General features: G+C 38.9%; 1 protein-coding gene across 3 annotated transcripts; it reads left to right on the forward strand.

Annotated features, from left to right (window-relative positions):
- The first annotated feature begins 1,684 nt into the window (after nt 1-1,684).
- On the forward strand, nt 1,685-19,321 carry tspy (testis specific protein Y-linked). Of its 3 annotated transcripts, XR_009817706.1 has the most exons (10): nt 1,685-3,052; nt 3,163-3,240; nt 3,331-3,442; nt 5,617-5,771; nt 5,889-5,965; nt 12,215-12,378; nt 13,399-13,458; nt 13,564-13,652; nt 17,491-17,558; nt 18,787-19,321. XR_009817706.1 is itself a non-coding variant. In XM_061984249.2 (8 exons), exons 1-8 carry the CDS (start codon nt 2,126-2,128, stop codon nt 13,599-13,601), a joined length of 1,611 nt encoding a protein of 536 aa, XP_061840233.1. In that variant the 5' UTR covers nt 1,687-2,125; the 3' UTR covers nt 13,602-14,891. The 3 variants fall into 3 exon arrangements, 1 of the variants encoding a protein (XP_061840233.1); XR_009817708.2 differs by lacking the exon at nt 17,491-17,558 and having other exon boundaries at nt 18,787-19,319; XM_061984249.2 differs by lacking the exons at nt 17,491-17,558; nt 18,787-19,321 and having other exon boundaries at nt 1,687-3,052; nt 13,564-14,891.
- Nucleotides 19,322-19,645: the final 324 nt, after the last annotated feature.

Consider the following 19,645-nt stretch of genomic DNA (forward strand, 5'->3'; position numbering starts at 1 on the left):
AGGCCTAAGTATTCATTAAAAACAAGACACAGGTTTTATTTTTACTTAATATGTTGGCCACTGTACCATTACACACAGTTTGATCAGTAACACTGTGTTTGAATATAGGAAAATACTGTACTTTAGTCAAGTGGTTCTTTGTCGTATCACTAGATGGAGCCTGCACACCACTAGTGGTACACGTACTACCTCCCTGCTTGGCACTCAGCATCAAAGGTTGGAATTGGGAGTTAAATCGCCTAAAATGATTCCCGGGCGCGGCCACCACTGCTGCTCACTGCTCCCCTCACCTCCCAGGGGGTGATCAAGGGTGATGGGTCAAATGCAGATAATAATTTCGCCACACCTAGTGTGTGTGTGACAATCATTGGTACTTTAACTTAATTAAATTTTTATTAAAAAAGTATTGATACCAGTATTGGGGGTATTGATATTTCAATATCGATCCGGACATCACAAATTTGAGTTTGAGTTTGAGTTTATTTCGAACATGCAAGCATACAACATGATACATCACAATTTCCAGTTTCTCTTTTCAACATGTTCAAAAAGGAGTAGGAAGAAGCAGACCTTATGTAATCCTACCCCTTTTCTTTTACATAACAGTTGCTAAAACTTTTTGTTCACTTCCTGTTCACATTTTATTCACAACATACTCCATAAGTAATCACAATAAAAATAAATAAATAATAATAATTTAATAATAATAATTGGTGAAGTAAGTCATATTTCATATGATGAGATAAGTAAGATTATTTTGAGAATGAATGAATGGATGGATGAAATAAATTGAAAATGTTTGTCATGGTTCTTGTTCTTTGTACTTTGTAAACACTTTAAGTTTGAAGAGTTTCTTGAAGTGGATCATATTAGTAAATTGTTTGTTTGCTTTGCTTAATCCATTCCATAATTTAATTCCACATACTGATACACTGAAGGTCTTAAGTGTTGTACGTGCACATACAAATGTTTTAAATTACATTTTTCTCTAAGATTATATTTCTCCTCTTTTTTTGAGAATAATTGTTGTATATTCTTGGGTAGCAGATTATAGTTTGCTTTGTGTATAATTTTAGCTTTTTGAAAATTCACTATGTCATGGAATTTCAGTATTTTTGATTCAATAAATAAAGGGTTTGTATGTTCTCTATATCCAACATTATGTATTATTCTAACTGATCTTTTTTGTAACACCGTTAGTGAATGAAGTGCACTTTTGTAGTTATTTCCCCATATTTCTACACAGTAACGGGGTATCAGGTGAAAATTGCAACTGTACATCAATCCAGTTGCACCATTAAAACCGTATTCATCCATCCATTTTCTACCGCTTATTCCCTTTGGGGTCGCGGGGGGCGCTGGAGCCTATCTCAGCTACAATCGGGCGAAAGGCGGGGTACACCCTGGACAAGTCGCCACCTCATCGCAGGGCCAACACAGATAGACAGACAACATTCACACTCACATCCACACACTTACAGAGAGAATCGATGCATAAATGTACATAACACATGGTTTACTCCTTTTTTGTTTAATTCAAAATGCCACACCTTTATAAAGTGTTATGTAAACATCGCAATGATATAATAATACTATATAATAAGCAATAGCGTATGTACTGTTATCATCCAGCAAACACACCCTTGAATCTGATTGGTGGAGAGATTTTAGCGCGACGTGCTGCAGCCAATGAGAGAATTGTTTTTTCTGGCACGTTGTAACGACGGACAGGAAGCTGCAGGATTATTCCAACGCAAGCTAATACAAAGAACACGCGTTGCATTCGAAGGATATAAATATAACACGGTAAAAGTTGTATTGTTTGCCTCGTGTAGTTGTTCTTGATGGCCCGCCTTTTGTAACTCCGTGGACACACGCACTGGGTAATGTCGCGCTAACTAGCTTTAGCATTCAACGGCTATCCGCTAACGTTTCTCGTAGGCCGCGAGCTGCTTCCTGTTTGCTCGTCATTGATGATGTAGGTTACGTAAAGAAACCTCACACAATCACACAATCACGACCGCCCGTTTTTGTTTATTCTTAGAACTTGCGCGATACGTTAACATTTCTTGTGCTAGAGCTTAGAGGCTACCTACCCTGTTAGCTGTTTGGCTAGCTAGCCAGCATGAGTGAATTGACGGACAGCAAAAAGTCCGCCGACTCCGAATCGAGGAAGAGGTGTCCATTGCCGGACCAGGATGAGGGGAGCTCTATCCCTAACAAGTTATCTAAAGTAAAAGACGCTTCTAAAGAAGTGCGTAATCAATCGGAAACTTGCAAGAATGGGGACTCTGAGAGCACAGGAGCAGTTGGGCGAAAGAGAGGTGAGGAGAAGGCAAATGCCCCTGGTGCAAAACTGATGCACAACACCGATGCTACAACTGCAAACAACTCCAGTTCGGATGACCACAAATCCGACAAACCGCAGTCCTCTAAGGCTCTAACATCTGCTAATGCAAAGGATGATGCCGGGGAGACCACAGGACCAGATCCCCGTACTCTTCTGGACCAGTCTGATTCAGCTGCTATAGCAGCTGCTGAAGCACTTGCCAGCCTCACAGGAAGAGACGGGGAAGACAGCCGAGAGACTCCATGCTCGTCTGAAAAAGCCAAGCAAGTGAAGCAGGGCGGCAAAGTGAAAAACCGAGGGGGTCAACAGGCCTTAAGAGCGCGTTCCAAAACCCAGGCGGCTGCTGCAGACAGCTCCACATCCATGCACAGCACAGACAAAGAGGATGCTGATGATGCTGCAGATGCAGGTGAAAACGATGACTCTTTGTCTGGATCTTCTTCCACACCAAGCTCCTCTTTCCCATCTGAGAATGAGGACAATGAGGATGGTGAGTGCGCCATTGTGTCGGTTAAGATGGCTCCCGAGATGAGACAGTCAGTGGCTCTCCTGGCGCAGGTACAGATGAGACTTGAAACTCTCGAGAAAAAAAGCGCTTGGCTCCACCAGCGCCTGGAGCAGAAAATCAGCCGCATGCGTCGGCCTCATCTTGACCAGCGCAGCTCCATCACAAAAACAATCCCCGGCTTCTGGGTGACTGCTGTATCCTTCCACTGAAGACTACCCCACTCGCCACCCGTTACCTTTACTTTAAGTGAATACTTCATGAACGTAAACATGTTGATGCTTTACCTTGACTCTGACGTTATCAGCTCTTGAACCACCCGCACCTTTCTGCACACATTGATGAGACAGACGAAGATGCTCTGAGCTACATGATTGACCTGGAGGTAGGATACACACTTGTAAGGTGTAAGTCATTTTGTGTGTGATCTTTTTTTTCTTAACAAAGCCACATTCTAACATTTTACCTACTTCAGATCGAGACTTTCAAGAACCACAAAGTGGGTTTCCGAATCCGTTTCCACTTTAGACGTAACCCATATTTCCAGAACAACATCATCATGAAGGAGCTGCAACTTGGACTTGGAGGTAAAACAAATAAACAAACACACAGTTCATATACTCCTTCTGCGCACAGTATTGAAAACCAATTTGAAGAACTTTTATCAACATTCTACATTGACACTAGAGTTGAGCCGATCGATTGGCCACTGACGATTTTTGTAAAAAAGTATGTAATTGGCCACAGCCCATTAATGCTTTTCATCGCCGATCCCCTCTGGTTGATACTTTATTTATTTTTTGTAACTCGACTGACAGAAGCGGCTGTCAGCTAGAGATGCCCTATAAACTTTAGTTCTAAGTATTTTAAGTATCACTCTCAAGTACCATTGTTTATCAGCAGACAAGGCTGAGCATGTTTCACAGGCATGCTAATCCCAAAGTCTAGATAGCTTGACAAGTTTTATTTTCACAAAATCATAATTTTTGTTCATGTTTACAAACTCGGGGAATATAAGTCCCTGGACACCGGATGGCCAATGGGGCAAAACCATAGGATTTAAATAATGGTTGTTATTGTGTACTATTGACTTTGTTTTGCTCAAACTCGTGTATGTATAAAGGAGAACAAGAAAGTAACTTTTTAGTTATTGTGTTGACATTGTTACACTGTCAATAGCACTCACCATGAATACATTCAAACATTTGCAGTTAGTGCATGTGATCGTAGGGCTGGGACGATGAGGTAAATACATCATTGTCATGTACCTTGTGTCGAGAAAAGATGGCCACGCATGGAGAAAAAGATGCCACTTTGTTCCAACCAATCATTGTTGGCCAATTTTGGTGGAAAAGTTTGTGATTGACAGATCCCAATCAATGCCTTTCAATGCTGATCACAAAAATGTATCACTTGTGGCTCATACTTTGCAGCTTGGTCCTTTTTATAGACAGGCGAGCCTACTGCTAGCAGCTACTGCTAACTGTTTGTGTATGTTCATACTCAATGCAGTGTGACCCCTCTAATTATAATAGATTAGATTTATACAGCACTTTTCTAGACAAAATAAAGTGCGTTGCAGAAAACTGAGAACCCATCATTCATTCACTCCACATTGACACTTGATAGTGTGGTAAGCTACACTGTTAGACACTGCTGCCCTGACTGAAGCGTGGCTGCCAATTTGCGCCTACGGCCCCTCAGACCACCACCAAACATTCATACACCAGTGTGAGGGGCACTTGGACAAAAGTGGTTGAAGTGTTTTGCCCAAGGACACAACGGTCGTGACTACAAGGGCGGAAGTTGGAATCGAACCAGGAACCCCCCACGTTGCTGGACGGCTGCTCTAACATCTGAGTCACCCTGCCAAAATTAATATTACCAAAATTGCAGCAAATATACTACCGGTACATTTTTTCAAGGTTTCATATCACTATGAAACTGAAGAAAGATGTGACTGACAGAGAAAGATTGCAGACAACAAGGAAACATAAGCTAAGATAGCTTGAAACAACATAAGAATAAGTTCTTAATCCACTTGAACAAAACTGTAGATTTAACATAGTTACAGTGAAAAATTAGCAGATATTACTCGGAAATTAAAAAGTAGATTGGTATGAGTCTAGTGAGAGGATAACATTACAGCAAACAATGCAACTATTTTGAAGTGCTCTGTAAACTGCAAATTAGGAATGACTTTTCACGACAGCACACATTCTCATGCACAAGGCATCAAGGGTGATTCTCCAGAATGGCTTACGAAACAAAACCGTATTTTTATTTTCTATCCCCGACCAAACAACATGCATTTAAAGTTTCTATCTACAAGAAAATTGTTTGTGTATTTTGAGGGAATTAATTCGAAAAGTGTGTTGCACCATTACACTAAAAAGTTTGTTACAAAAATAAATTAAATCAACAGATTGTTCGAAAAAATAATTAATAGATTAAATGATTCAAGAAATAGTTTGGTGCAGCCCGAGGTGCTACTTACTTGTAGATCTCACTCATTGAAGATCAACAGCATAAAACCCTGTCGCTACTTAACACTGATGTGGATGTGAAGTAAATTTGATTTAATTTTAGTGCAACCAAAATCATTATTCTGAATTCCTTTACATATTGCTCCATTATTATAAATGGAGCTATTTTGAAAGGGTCAGGGTATCACTTTGTGGTTTTCATTTGTCATATTTCGTATGGAAATCTCTTGACCTGTCAGCCACTGTATTGGGACTAACGCTCTGATGTTTTTCAGCATCTCCTATGTCTATTTCCAACCCCATTCTGTGGAACCGTGGCCATAACCTAACGGCCAACAGCGAACCCAGGAAGATGTCACGTGGGGTCTACCAGACGTTTTTCAGCTGGTTCAGTGACCACAGCAACCCCAGTCAAGATGATGTAGCACAGGTATGGCTGACTGTGTGTTTGCTATATTCAATGTTTTGAATTTACATATATTCTGTTTTTATTTATTTAATGCATACATTTAAGATCTTCTTATTTAAACTGTATGTCCTTATCTAGATATTGAAGGACGACTTGTACAAGGATCCTCTGAGATACTACCTCACGCCACTCTGGCAACCAAGAGAGAACGGCAGGTAGGACAGATTCTTAGTGTTTGTTTTACATCTATCCACACTTTGTGTAAATTGATTGAACTAATTTAATAACCTCCCCACTATGTGGAGCAATAACAATTTAAATATTTTTTTTGTGAAATACATAAAATAAATTAAGACTGGATTTACACTAGTGATACACCAATATGGTTTATGCTGGACCAATACCGATTTTTTGTAGTCAAGTAGGCTGTTAGCCCATATTTGGATATTCATTTGCAGTACAAGTAAAAATATTTACATTAAATGTTGAAATAATAAAAACACTTAGTTTAAATTCATTTTTAATTAAAAAAAATTGGGTTTGTAACATTGGTCAAGTTTTTTTAATAACCTTATACATTAGGAATCTTTGGTTTAAAATTCCAATATGGAATGTAGGGATTTCCAAAGCTCAGCAGTATGTGTTATAAAGGTAAATCAACAGTTTATTTACCTAATGTAAAGGATTGCAACATTTTTATTAAGATAAACATTATTTTATCTTCTAAGTTTGAACAAAAAGTGAAGGAAGTTCCCTGGTCAGCAGGATCTTTTGAAAAGTTAACGTAACATTTAAATAAATAAATAGATTCCTAAAGTTGTATAAAGTGAATAAAACAAAGTTTCTACTATTTGCCATGGGTCCATAAATTGCCCCTGGGCCACTCTTTGAACAGCACTGGATTACTGTTTCACAAAAAAGGCAAAGGGTAGCCAAGTGACAGAAGAGTGTCTCTGGTCTGTCCTCTTTACACTTAAGGAATTAATAATCGATGGGTTGCACCCTTTTGGAGTTTTTTTTTTTTTTTTTTTTTTTACATCAGGGTTTCTCCTTAATGTATTTGATCGTGGCGTACCGCCACGGCCAAATTGAAATCGCCACACCTAACCAAATTAAAGTAACACAATGAATTGTTGCTTCCAGAAGAAGTCAAAAGTCTGACGTTATTTAAAAAATTTTTTTTTCAATCTTATGCTAACAACCTGCCCTATTCCAATGGTATTCCCTCCCCTGCACGTCTGTATGCTTCCCCAGACACACAACAACACTTCCTCATTCTCCGTCAATCTCCTTTCAGGCCTTTTGCGATAATGGGATTAGGGAACAATGAACATCAAATCACAACCACACGAACATAAAACATTACCAACAACAGGTTGTCACAGTATGAAAAGAGAATAGCCTATTTGTGCAATATTGACTAGTAATGCGCCAAAAATTCGGCCACCGGAAAAAACTTTAATGGCCGAAAACGGCACTGCCGAAACCGGATGTTGTGATGACGTAAACAAGACACACATGTCTGCGATTAGATGTGGACATACTTTAAAATATCCACGATTTACCCACAGCCAGTGATCTACAAAATGTGCAAATATTAGGGGATTTTGGTGGCTTTCAAGGAGAGAAAGTTCAACTGGAGCAGCAGCGTGAAGCAAGTGTGTCGTCATGCTTGCTGCAGCTCGCTTTTTGTTGGGGACCGAAGTAGAAGAGTCTCTAAACACGAGTACAGTCTATAATAAAACCAGAAAAAGATACTAGATTTGTTGTTAGTCGTTTTTAATAAAGACAATCACCAAAAGTCTCTAGACACTTAATTTTCCACTAAGTACATTGTACAATAAGCATAGATAAGAATATCATATTATCATAGATAAAATATGCAAATTGTACGATTACGGCAGTGTGACCATTCCCCTAACCACACCCCCACTGCCACAGGTAGCTTGGCAACCTACGGGAAACCCTGTACCTTGCAAGGCGGCTGTATGCACACTCACTGGACTTGTGGAAGCGGATCTAAACTCTTGTGGAAAACACAGATCCCTTCTGCCATGTTTTCTCTGGCAAACGATAAGATGTGCTGTAAAGCGGAGTTATGCATGCCACCACAGTTCCATTTTAATGTTTGAGTGTGGACAAACTGAGTAGGCATAGTCTGCATTTTTGGCAGGTCGAAATTTAATTTATGGTGTCCTCCCACAAAAAAATGAACTCATGGGAAAGACTAACCCATTTTTTAAGAGACTTCTCCACACAATTTTTTTCCCTTTGCACCATGTGTGAGCACTGAGTAGCACTGTGCACGCACAGCTGTTACTGATGATTGGCTGTTAACCGTGCTGGCTCTGGGTATAACCAATCAGATGGTGCTTTGAAAGGGACAATGCTGGAGACAAAGTAGTGGCTGCGTCAGAGCCAGTATATCCCAGTTTTAAATTGCTATCTTATCTGTCATCAGATTTCCAAAAAGGCTAATGCAGATACGCGTCAAAATGCCCCTCATCGGTCCTGTCAGAGAGAGAAAAAAATGTATATCGGAGCAGGCCTCTTCCAAATGTGGATAACAATCAATGTAGTACATTAGAGGTATAGATAGAGGCCACAAAGAAAAGAAAGTAATTGCTGGTGGCTGCCATCGATGTAATGCTGAGATTGTATTTACACTTATGATGTGAAGAGCAGTGTTGGGACTAACGCGTTACAAAGTAACGCGTTACTGTAACGCCGTTAGTTTCGGCGGTAACTAGTAATCTACCGCGTTATTTTTTATATTCAGTAACTCGGTTACCGTTACTACATGATGCGTTACTGCGTTATTTTACGTTACTTTTTATGTAGTATAAAGTGTGTTTTATCGGAGCGCTGCTGTGTCATCGTTCTGATTCTTCTTGTGTCACAAGCCGGAGAAGAGAGACGTGCGCTCTGTGTGTGAGTGTGGGGAGGGAGGAGAGGGAGGGAGGGGAGGGGGGCGTGTCTGATCATGGCGGAGCCAGAAGTCGAGTTTGCTAACATGGAGATATTTTCACTACTTTTCTTTTGTCGAGCACAAAGAAAAGAACATTTTAGTTAAATGTAAATTGTGCTTCGGATCAAAGGTCCCATATACTGCCCAAAACAGCAATTCAAATCTGCTGAAACAAGCTACATAAGCAACATGCTTCGACGAAGCTAGTAAAGAGAGACAGAGACTCTGATGCCACTTCACCTCCACCACTTAAGGATTAACTCTGCCTCTGCTCCTCATCATTCACCGCTGAAGGTACACACTCTGTCAATCAATGTTCCTTCTAATTGTTCATGTGTGTGAGCAAACGCAAAAACTCCCTGAGCATTGAGTGGAGCCCATGTGAGCAACTTTAGACGTGCACACTGTGGCTACACCAGCAGCACACCTGTCCCAAACCTCACTAAATAACAAGTTCAATCTCCATCCATCCATCCATTTTCTACCGTTTGTCTCTTTCGGGGTCGCAGGAGCCTATCTCAGCTGCATTCGGGCGGAGGGCAGGGTACACCCTGGACAAGTCCCCTCCTCATCACAGGGCCAACACAGATACACAGACAACATTCTCTTATTATTATAATCAAATGACAGCAGTCATTTCCATTTCTAATATAAGTGTCTAGGCCCACTTACAATGACAATAACAACAAATATTGTTTTTCATGAACTGTGTACTTGTATGGTTTGTCTGGGTGGAGGTCCTGCTTTGGAAATAGTTTGTACCCCTTTCATTTAGTTCCCATTAAAACATTCACATGTTGCACAATGAGATGAAAGCAGGGGATCAGGTGTACATTCCTGCAACTTCCTGTTTGTAAAAAATATATTTTTATTAGTATTTATTTAATATACTAACAGCATTTAATGATTAATATTTATAAATTAAGATTCCTAATAAATGACACTAGAATAAGCACACATTTGATTGGTAAATCATAGTGTAACGACCTGGAATTACACTTTATGTGTGGTGTTGGAGTTGTCCGACTTTTTGTGTGGCTGTAAACGCATCACTGGCTAAGTGCCACATGTGCAAGTGTTGGCACACGTGAGAAAGAGCGAGTGGCTGCTGTTGATATAACAAAGTAGCTTTTGGTCTGGTTTGTACTGCAGAAAATTACCACTTTTGCTAGATATCATTTTTTTTACTAATGTTTTGGTGATGTGTTTATGGCCGACAATAAAGAGTTTTGCTCAGTAAAGAAAATGCCTGGTTAGGCTTTGTGTATGTAGTGTGTGCCTTTCTTGGTTTACATCTATGCTGTTATTATGCTGTTTGTTACTTATGTACGTTATGTTGCAGCTATTTAAAATAGTTTTGTCAATTTGTTCTGGCCAGAAACAAATTGGCCTTTGTAACATATCTTTGTCTTTGTGTGTTGTATGTAGAGCACATTGCTTAGCAGAGTTCAGTGATGCAAATGCATGTCAAGTTGATCAACAGATTGTATTATTCTCCAGTGCAATAACAGTACTGAAATGAAGGCTAAAAGGGCATTAATGGGAGCTTTAAAAAAAAAAAAAAGAAGAAAAAAATAAGTAACTAAATAGTTACTTTTCACAGTAACGCATTACTTTTTGGTGTAAGTAACTGAGTTAGTAACTGAGTTACTTTTGAAATGAAGTAACTAGTAACTGTAACTAGTTACTGCTTTGCAGTAACTAACCCAACACTGGTGAAGAGTCAGTCCAGGCTAACCAACCAGATTTCTATTCATATTTATTATTGTATGACTGTAAAACTCTGATATACGATAAGGGTCACCTGAAACATTCTTGAAAAAAGGATGTACACTACTCTCTAAAAGTGCAAAGGGATATTCCGGTGAAACTAAAATACACTGTAAAGTTTGAAGGTGAACTTATTTCTGGACCTTCTATAAAGTTTTGAAGACAAATGCCTAACTTTTCAATGTTTCACTGCCTTTAAAACAACTAGCTGTTCTCTAACCAGGAACTGAAAAGGTGTTTGATCCATGAATCAACCAATTAATGTCCTGTTTGATTTAGAATTGATATTTAAACGGTCCTCCTCATCATGCTCTTCACATTTTGACATTATGAGATGACACCTAAAATTTAGGGCTGTGAGTCTTTGCGCACCACACAATTCAATTCGATTCTTGTTGGGAATGATTTGATTCAGAATCGATTCTCGATTCAAAATCAAAAAATGTTTTAATAAAATTGGGTGCAAGTTCTATGATTAACTGCTTTCCTCCATAAAAGAGATTAATCGCTCTGATAAATTTCTATATTATATAAAACACCAAATACAAATAAGGCAACAAGAGAAGTATCCCACACTTTTCTTTTCTAATTTAAATCTGTACTGCAGATATGGGAATCTACATCGACAGGACAGTTTAAAAAAAGTTGTTGTTTTTTCTTCAAAAATCAATTTTTGATTTTTTTTAATTGATCAAGAATCATTACAAATACAAATTGCGATTAATTCGAAAATCCCAACTAACAATTGAGCAACAGTACCTCACTATTAGGATTCCAACAAAATGCTCCCAGGGGTAAGTAGGCAATGAGATTAGTGTCATCAGCAAGTTGCAAAAGAGATACAGAGAGGGGGATGTAAAATTAAGAAAAACAAGTCACTTGTAAAACGTTTAAGTTCAAACTTTATAGTGGATTTTAAGTTAATTCTGAAATCAAAATACCCCTAATGTTTTGTTTGTGTTTAGGGACTTGGACCTGCAGTGTAAATTAAAAAGATATCTGGTGGAATGCATTGTGGTCCATAATCTACAATTAGGGATGTCCGATAATGGCTTTTTGCCGATATTCCGATACTGTCCAACTCTTTAATAACCGATACCAACCCATACCGATATCAACCGATACTGATATATACAGTCGTGGAATTAACACATTATTTTGCCTAAATTGGACAACCAGGTATGGTGAAGATAAGGTCCTTTTTTTAAATATTGATAAAATAAAATAAGATAAATCAATTAAAAACATTTTCTTGAATAAAAAAAGAAAGTAAAACAATATAAAAACAGTTACATAGAAACTAGTAATTAATGAAAATGAGTAAAAATTAACTGTTAAAGGTTAGTACTATTAGTGGACCAGCAGCACGCACAACCATGTGTGCTTACGGACTGTATCCCTTGCTGACTGTATTGATATATATTGATATATAATGTAGGAACCAGAATATTAATAACAGAAAGAAACAACCCTTTTGTGTGAATGAGTGTAAATGGCGGAGGGAGGTTTTTTGGGTTGGTGCACTAATTGTAAGTGTATCTTGTGTTTTTTATTTATTATTTAATAAAAAAAACACAAAAAAAGCGATACCGATAATAGAAAAACCGATACCGATAATTTCCGATATTACATTTTAAAGCATTTATCGGCCGATATTATCGGACATCTCTATCTACAATCATGCATTTCTAGCTTATCGACCTGACTAATGCATGTGTTCCTTCAGTGATACGGGAGGCGATGCCAGAGCAGCTGACGGCAGCAATGGTGACGACTGTGTGGTAATCTCTGATTCAGACGACGATCCCGGTGAGGAAACGAGTGAGAAGGAGCAAGGCCTAAAGGAGGAAGAGGAAGATGAGGAAAAAGAGGATGAGGCACCAAGTGCAGGTAGGTACCATTTTCTGGACTATAAGGCCCACTTAAAATCCTTTCATTGTCTCAAAAATTGACAATGCGCCTTATAACCCGGTGCGCCTTGTGTATGCATGTATTTCTAGTTGTGCTAACTGACCTCAAACCAATCTTATTTGGTACATGGTTTGATAATAAGTGTGACAAGTAAATAGCAGTCACACAAAAGAGATACGGTTGGACTGCCTGTTGTTCAATAAATGACTCGAGCAAGTACGTGTGTATAAGGACCCCAAAATGGCAAATATTAGGAGACATATTATCTGGCGTTCTGTTTCGACCTATTCTGCCAAACCAACTTTTCTTACGTATTGCTACCTGCTGATGTGTATTTGGGATCTGCATAAGTCCCGAAAATTTGCCCGTGTCCGCCATTGTAGTCCGACTCGCAGTCAATAAGGTCCTTCTTTTTCTCTATCTTCTTGTTGTGGGGCATTCATCCTCCGCTGTTGCCATTTCTAATGCAAATTATCGTATAGTTCGAACTTAATCTGTCAGTAGACTCCATATGGAAGCGCTAGCAACTACAACAAAGATAACAGGGAGAAGACGTAGTCGAAATGAAGCCATGTAAAAAGGACTGCCCACCAAATGGCGCATCCTAAAGAGACTGTCAGAAAGCATCTTGAAAACGATCTGTAAAACATAATCTATGCAAAATGTTGACCAAATAACCACCTAAAAACATGGTATGTAGACCACAAGGAAGTGTTTCAAATGTAGAAAAAAAATCATAATATGACCCCTTTATTGCACCTTATAATCCGGTGCGCCTTGTGTATGAAAATAGACCCGTTCATAGACAATGCTGCTTATAATCTGGTGCACTTTATGGTCTGAAAAATATGATAACTCTTTACGTTATATGGAGTTATTTGAAATTAAAACTTCTTAATGTGTTAAGTGTCAGCTTTGGTCCTCAAGCCCATGGGGTTGAGACAAGTAAATGTCTGACTAACTTTACACAAAAAAACAAAACAAATGTTTTCTCTTCAGGGGAGAGTGACGACAATGATGAGGAGGAAGAGGAGAAAGGTGGGGAAATTGTGATAGATGGTAAGTAATCTTTATAGTTTGTTTATACTGTGAACATACAAAACAACTTGTTGTATGAATGGTGTCATCATGGAAAATACTATAAGTCTGTTGTTTGTGTTGCAGCTTCTGATGACAGTGACCATGAAACCGAGGGGGCCTGAGAGGACCAGTCATCAATGGACATGTAACGAGGAAGTTAGGATGGATACCGGGTATGCCCGCCGCGCATTTTCCTGATGTCAGTTACATTATGCACAAAATATTATATTTTTTTAATGTAACAAAATATGGTTCATAGGATTTTCAAAATCAGGGTTAACTAAAAATATTAAGCCCAGGCAACATGATCCTATGGTTTTATATAGTATATTGTTGAACAATATACACAAGGACTGAGGATTCTTTTTTAATGGACATTGTGTGTCAGCCTACCTTTGGCAAAACAATTGATAAGAATCTCACCTATATTGGAAGCAGTCATTTTTATCGTTGGCTGTTTTTGGAAAAAGAAAAATTCCATTCAACTATGTTCAGTAATGACCGCATTTCAGGAGCACTTAGAACTGAACCAAAATGTGTTCTCAGGGATGGGCCTACAATACACTCTTTTACACAATTCGGGGATGTGACTAAGCAAATGTGTACTCTACTGTATCAATAAGAACATAATTGTTTCAATAAGCTTATTATGTTTCCCCTGGCTTTCCACATCTTAACAAGTCACCTCTGTAAACACTGTGTGATAATGCATCCTATTTCCCCCCATCCTGCTATAGGTAGAATGTTTATTTTTAATAGATGTTGGCTTAGATCTGCGCCACATGATGTGCAACTCTTTTTTTTTTTTTTCAAGCGATGCTATTAAGAAATTGTTTCTTTCTACACCTCAGGGCATGTGAGCATCAAGAGGTGTGTAATGTATTGATGTCCCTCCTACCCATTAATGCTTTGTCCACTTTGCCCTCAGTTTACAGTTGAGAAGTACACGTTGGTGTAAATATGTTTAAGTGTTTATGTCCAACCTCTGTAATTGTGGAGCCCTTTCTCAGAAAACGCCTGTTTCATAAGTTGCCCCACATTTTAATTTTAACTATGCCCAGCAGGATGCTTGCAGTTGTTTTTGGATAACAACATTTGTGTACACAAATAGTAGTAAGTATACTTGAGTATGTATGTACAACTGCAAATATAGGACCAAGACTACACGCAAGCAGACAGGAACAGAGTACGCTCACAAGATAATGTAGAGAAAATAATTAATTAGCATTATTAAAACAGACATTCGGATGCACAATATAAAAGCTAGTTTAGGTATTGCCTACTTTTTTCCTCGCGCTGTACCTTGTGTGCTTCGATAGAACATTGTAACCCATTGTGTTGGTTACTTTGATTTGTTATGGGTGAAATGTTCACCGTTTGACTGAGACTTAATAAAGTAGTAAATTGTTTCACTTTGCTGTTGGCCTTTTCTTTATGCTTGCGCTAGCGTTCTAGAAAAGTGTCATTTCTGCAGAACCAGCTCTGCTTGTATGTGGAGTGGTCCTGCACACAGCCACAAGATGGCGGTGTGGTTTAGTTTATCACCTGTGGAAAAGTGACTGTTAACTTTTAGTCTGCTGCCTTGAGGGCACTAACTTTGGAAAGTGTTGTCCTGTGAAGCATTACACTATATTCGGACCTTCTTCCGACTTTGGTCATGAAAACTATGCCACACGTAACGCACACACATTGTTGTTGGCAGCTAAATTCTGATGTTCGCGTCTGTTTAGCTACTAACTAGTGCTATCAAATGATAAATCTTTTAATCAGATTAATCATGATCAATCACAGGTTATTACCCGCTTGCATTATTTCATTTAACTAAAAAGAGCTAAATATTCAGACAAATGCAATTTTTTCAGAATGTCAAAAAGGATTTTTTTTTTTTTTTAAATGTTTTACTTGAGTGCCATCCCATCCATTTTCTACCGCTTAATCCCTTTGGGGTCGCTGGAGCCTATCTCAGCTACAATTGGGCGGAAGGCGGGGTACACCCTGGACAAGTCGCCACCTCATCACAGGGCCAACACAGATAGACAGACAACATTCACACTCACATTCACACACTAGGGCCAATTTAGTGTTGCCAATCAACCTATCCCCAGGTGCATGTTTTTGGAGGTGGGAGGAAGCCGGAGTACCCGGAGGGAACCCACGCAGTCACGGGGAGAACATGCAAACTCCACACAGAAAGATCCAGAGCCCGGGATTGAACCCAGGACAGCTTAGGACCTTCGTATTGTGAGGCAGACGCACTAACCCTTTTACTTGAGTGCACGTAATTTATTAGTTCAAAATTTGGTAAAAGATTGATCTGAAGTCCATTTAGTGCATTTTGAAGTGAAATTTGCCAGTGAGCACAACAGTCCAAGTCTCATCACTCATCTTTGCACTGACGTATGAATTGACCTGACCACTGACCACAAGAGGTGCCCAAACATTTTGCCTCAAAGTGCCAAAGTAAAAACATGCCAGTGGGCCAAACGCAACGATTTTAAGCGTATATGTGCTGCACAATAAGTGAGTAGTTTAATCCCATACCACCATTATTTAAGGGAGTTGAGATCATCACGTTTGATAGATGAACATTTTTAGTCTTGCAGACATGCCATCAATGATTGTGTGGGTTTAAAAGCGTATGAATATGTATAACATTTTTGGAAGCCGCCTTTTGGTGGGCTAAACGTAACGACTTGCAGGCCGATTTTGGCCCGCGGTTGTCACTTTGGCCTACCCAGTCTGATGTCCTTCAGCCTTGCAGATAACCATCTTGGTTAAGGTAAAGGAGCGTGTACGGTCAACATAAATAGCATGATTAATCTGTGTATATACTTGATTAATGCAATATTTTTTGTGATTAGTCACATGAGTTAACGTATGTTTGACAGCCCAACTACTAATGTTAGCTATCATTAAATATATAGCTATCGTGGTATAGTAGCTAACAAGACGGCAAATTGTTAGTTGCTTCACTTGGACTGCTTTTGTGTGTATGTGCACATACAAAACCGTCGTGAGTGAGTGGCAGATTTTTTCCTTGTGTCGAAGAACAATGTTTATTCAATATAATTAGGAATTGTAAAAAATTGAGACATTTAAAAAATACATATGTTTTAAAACATTATCCGTAACAATAGTTTATGGTCTTGTTATATTTTTTGGTTTGAAAATTGTTCCGGGCATGTTCCTTTAATTATGTTGATACGCTGTCATTCTTTGTCAGATATCACCCTTTTAATGTATGTAAGCTTTATTTAAAAAATAATAATTATATAACAGTAAACAGTAACGTTTACCAACGCTTTAAATCATTACTTCTGACAATGAACTCTTTCAAGAAGACTTCTTGACATTTAAGTCACCTTTCAAACTGTTTGTTTGCCCCTCTTGAAGTGGGATCTAACAAAAGCAACAGTGACAGTTGTGCTTTAATGGATTTCATTGTTGGTGCAGTGGCAGCATGTGATACCACTCCCGTTTTCAAAGTAGCACTGTAAATAGCTTCCAGCGAGGCATTTTTGGACAGGCCCAGACAAAGGAACGGCAGCAGTGTTGCAACGGTACACTTAAACCTTTGATTCCTCTTTTAATGCACAGCTATAAATATTCCACTAGTAAAAACCTGTCCTGCTGAAGGCCCAGTAGCACTCAGTGTATGCGGCCGAGGATGGGCACATACTATTAATACTAATGTTGCAAACACATTACACCATGCGAAATCATCCCATGTGCAACACAGCATTTTGCTTCCACTTTGGTGTCGTTCATTCAGCCCACCACCGGGTGCCACATGTTTCATGGTTCTAAATGAATAACCGGTTTGGGTCCTTCAATATTGATTGTTACAAAGTTTGTACAGACGTGTTTTGCGGTCAAACACCACTCCCCCGTGTTTTGCTACTGTACACAAATCAGCTTGTCATGGGTGCTTTCATGCTTTCCTGCTATGCAGACTGATTCAGTCATGTCTGAAAAATGGAAAGATAACACACACGCTCATCTGTGTGATAGATGATGGTGAGGTGGTGTTCTTCTGGAAGGTGGGCCGCAGGAGAACGGCTCTCTGAGGCGCCTCTATAGTGAGTAAGATGATAGAAAAGCCCCAGAATACCAATTACCTGTGTGTGTGTGCGTGTGTGTGTGTGTGTGTGTGTGTGTGTATCTTATCACACACTTGTGAATGCTCCATGTTGATTTCTTCTTACAAATTTGAAGCACATAAGTACTTCTGATGGTACACTTTTCATCTAATCAAGATAAAGAAACGCATCGGAGGGTGGGCGAGAGCGACGTATGAAGGGGGAAGTGTTATGGAGGGAGGGGAAGCGGACGAGTGCAGTGATAAGAGGGGCTGTCTGGGCCTTGTCACATACACACAGCAGATGGATGACTCTTATCTGGGAGATCACAGAGTGCATGCTTGTGCCCGGGCCCAGTTACAGACGTTCACACCAGACAGATGAATGGGCCCCCCCCCCCACCAATCACACTGCACACACATACACACACACGCAAAAATGCTTGCACACCTATCTACACACACACACAGACACTCAAGTGTAGAAACAGATTGTATAGCATGAATTACCTTTTTACACTTTCCAACAATGAATTTCACCTCTCCACCCATACACGTTTTTTTTTTTTTTTTACATTTAATGTACCGTATTTTTCGGAGTATAAGTCGCACCGGCCAAAAAGGCATAATAAAGAAGGAAAAAAACATATGTAAGTCGCACTGGAGTTTAAGTCGCATTTTTTGGGGACATTTATTTGATAAAACCCAACACCAAGAATAGACATTTGAAAGGCAATTTAAAATGAATAAAGAATAGTGAACAACAGGCTGAATAAGTGTACGTTATATGACGCATAAATAACCAACTGAGAACGTGCCTGGTATGTTAACGTAACATATTATGGTAAGAGTCATTCAAATAACTATAACATATAGAACATGCTATACGTTTACCAAACAATCTGTCACTCCTAATCGCTAAATCCCATGAAATCTTATACGTCTAGTCTCTTACGTGAATGAGCTAAATAATGTTATTTGATATTTTACGGTAATGTGTTAATAATTTCACACATAAGTCGTTCCTGAGTATAAGTCGCACCCCCAGCCAAACAATGAAAAAAATACGACTTATAGTCCGAAAAATTCAGTACTTCTTATAATTTCAACATTTCAGTGTGGTGTTTGCACTGTAATCTCCCTGCTTAGCCAATATTTTTAACTTAACATTTTAGTTTATTCATGATCAATTTGAATAAGTCCCTTTTTCCTCCTTTTTCCTTTTCCAGCAATCACTTTCTTCTGGCTCCTGATTGGCTGCAGCACCACTTGCCACTCTGGAATGCTCACGAAAGCTTATATATGTGTTTTGTAGATGAAACAAGTACCAATATAGACTTGAATATAAGGTGACAAAGACAAAAATTTACCTTTTTTGTAAACAGCCCTGTTAACTGGTAGATGAGTGATCATGATTACTATTATTTTACAAATGACTAATTTGCCCTATATTGACAAACTGTTGTATGGGAGTCACAAGAACAAAAGCTCTGACTCGCTTGGGGAAAAGTTGTTCGGCACCGCCTGTGGGTTTGCATGTATAAACTTCTGGTCCCTAAAAAAAGAGACAAACTTTTTCAGACATGTCTTCTTGTCAGTACTGTATTTTTTTTATTCTTTAAAGGAACGTTGTAGAACGTGTGAAGAGAGAAATACAGTGTTTGTTTCCTTATCTTTAATGTCTGCCTGTCTTGGGTATTTTCTTAAGCTTATTATGACAGTTTTAATATTTTATATTCTTTTGTTTTAAACCTTGCATGACCTTGTGTTCCCAATCCTGTAAAGCTGCTGGAAAATAAATTTTGCTTTAAGATGAATAAAGTTTCTACACAATTCCACTCAACTCAAGGTACAATTCCAGCATTAATACATCAGTTGAAGAGGACACAAAACAGAATAGTACTTTTTCTCTGCTTTTTGAGCGCTTGTGTCCCTTGCTACGACCTACACTTCTTTGTTAACAATATGAATGCTATTAAGCTCCACAATGTAGCCACTGGTGAGTCTGCTCCAGGAAGGAATACTTCTTGGAGCAGTTCGTGTACATTAGTTAGCAGTATAGATTTACAATCCTGTATAGAAATACAT

This window comes from Nerophis lumbriciformis, linkage group LG01 (assembly GCF_033978685.3).
Source record: "Nerophis lumbriciformis linkage group LG01, RoL_Nlum_v2.1, whole genome shotgun sequence".
Lineage (NCBI taxonomy): Eukaryota > Metazoa > Chordata > Actinopteri > Syngnathiformes > Syngnathidae > Nerophis > Nerophis lumbriciformis.

Coding starts and splice junctions, on each gene's coding strand:
- tspy (XM_061984249.2), top strand. CDS start 2,126: ATGAGTGAATTGACGGACAGCAAAAAGTCCGCCGACTCCGAATCGAGG. Junction 5,772..5,888: donor GTCAAGATGATGTAGCACAG/GTATGGCTGACT, acceptor GTCCTTATCTAG/ATATTGAAGGACGACTTGTA. Junction 12,379..13,398: donor GGATGAGGCACCAAGTGCAG/GTAGGTACCATT, acceptor TTTTCTCTTCAG/GGGAGAGTGACGACAATGAT.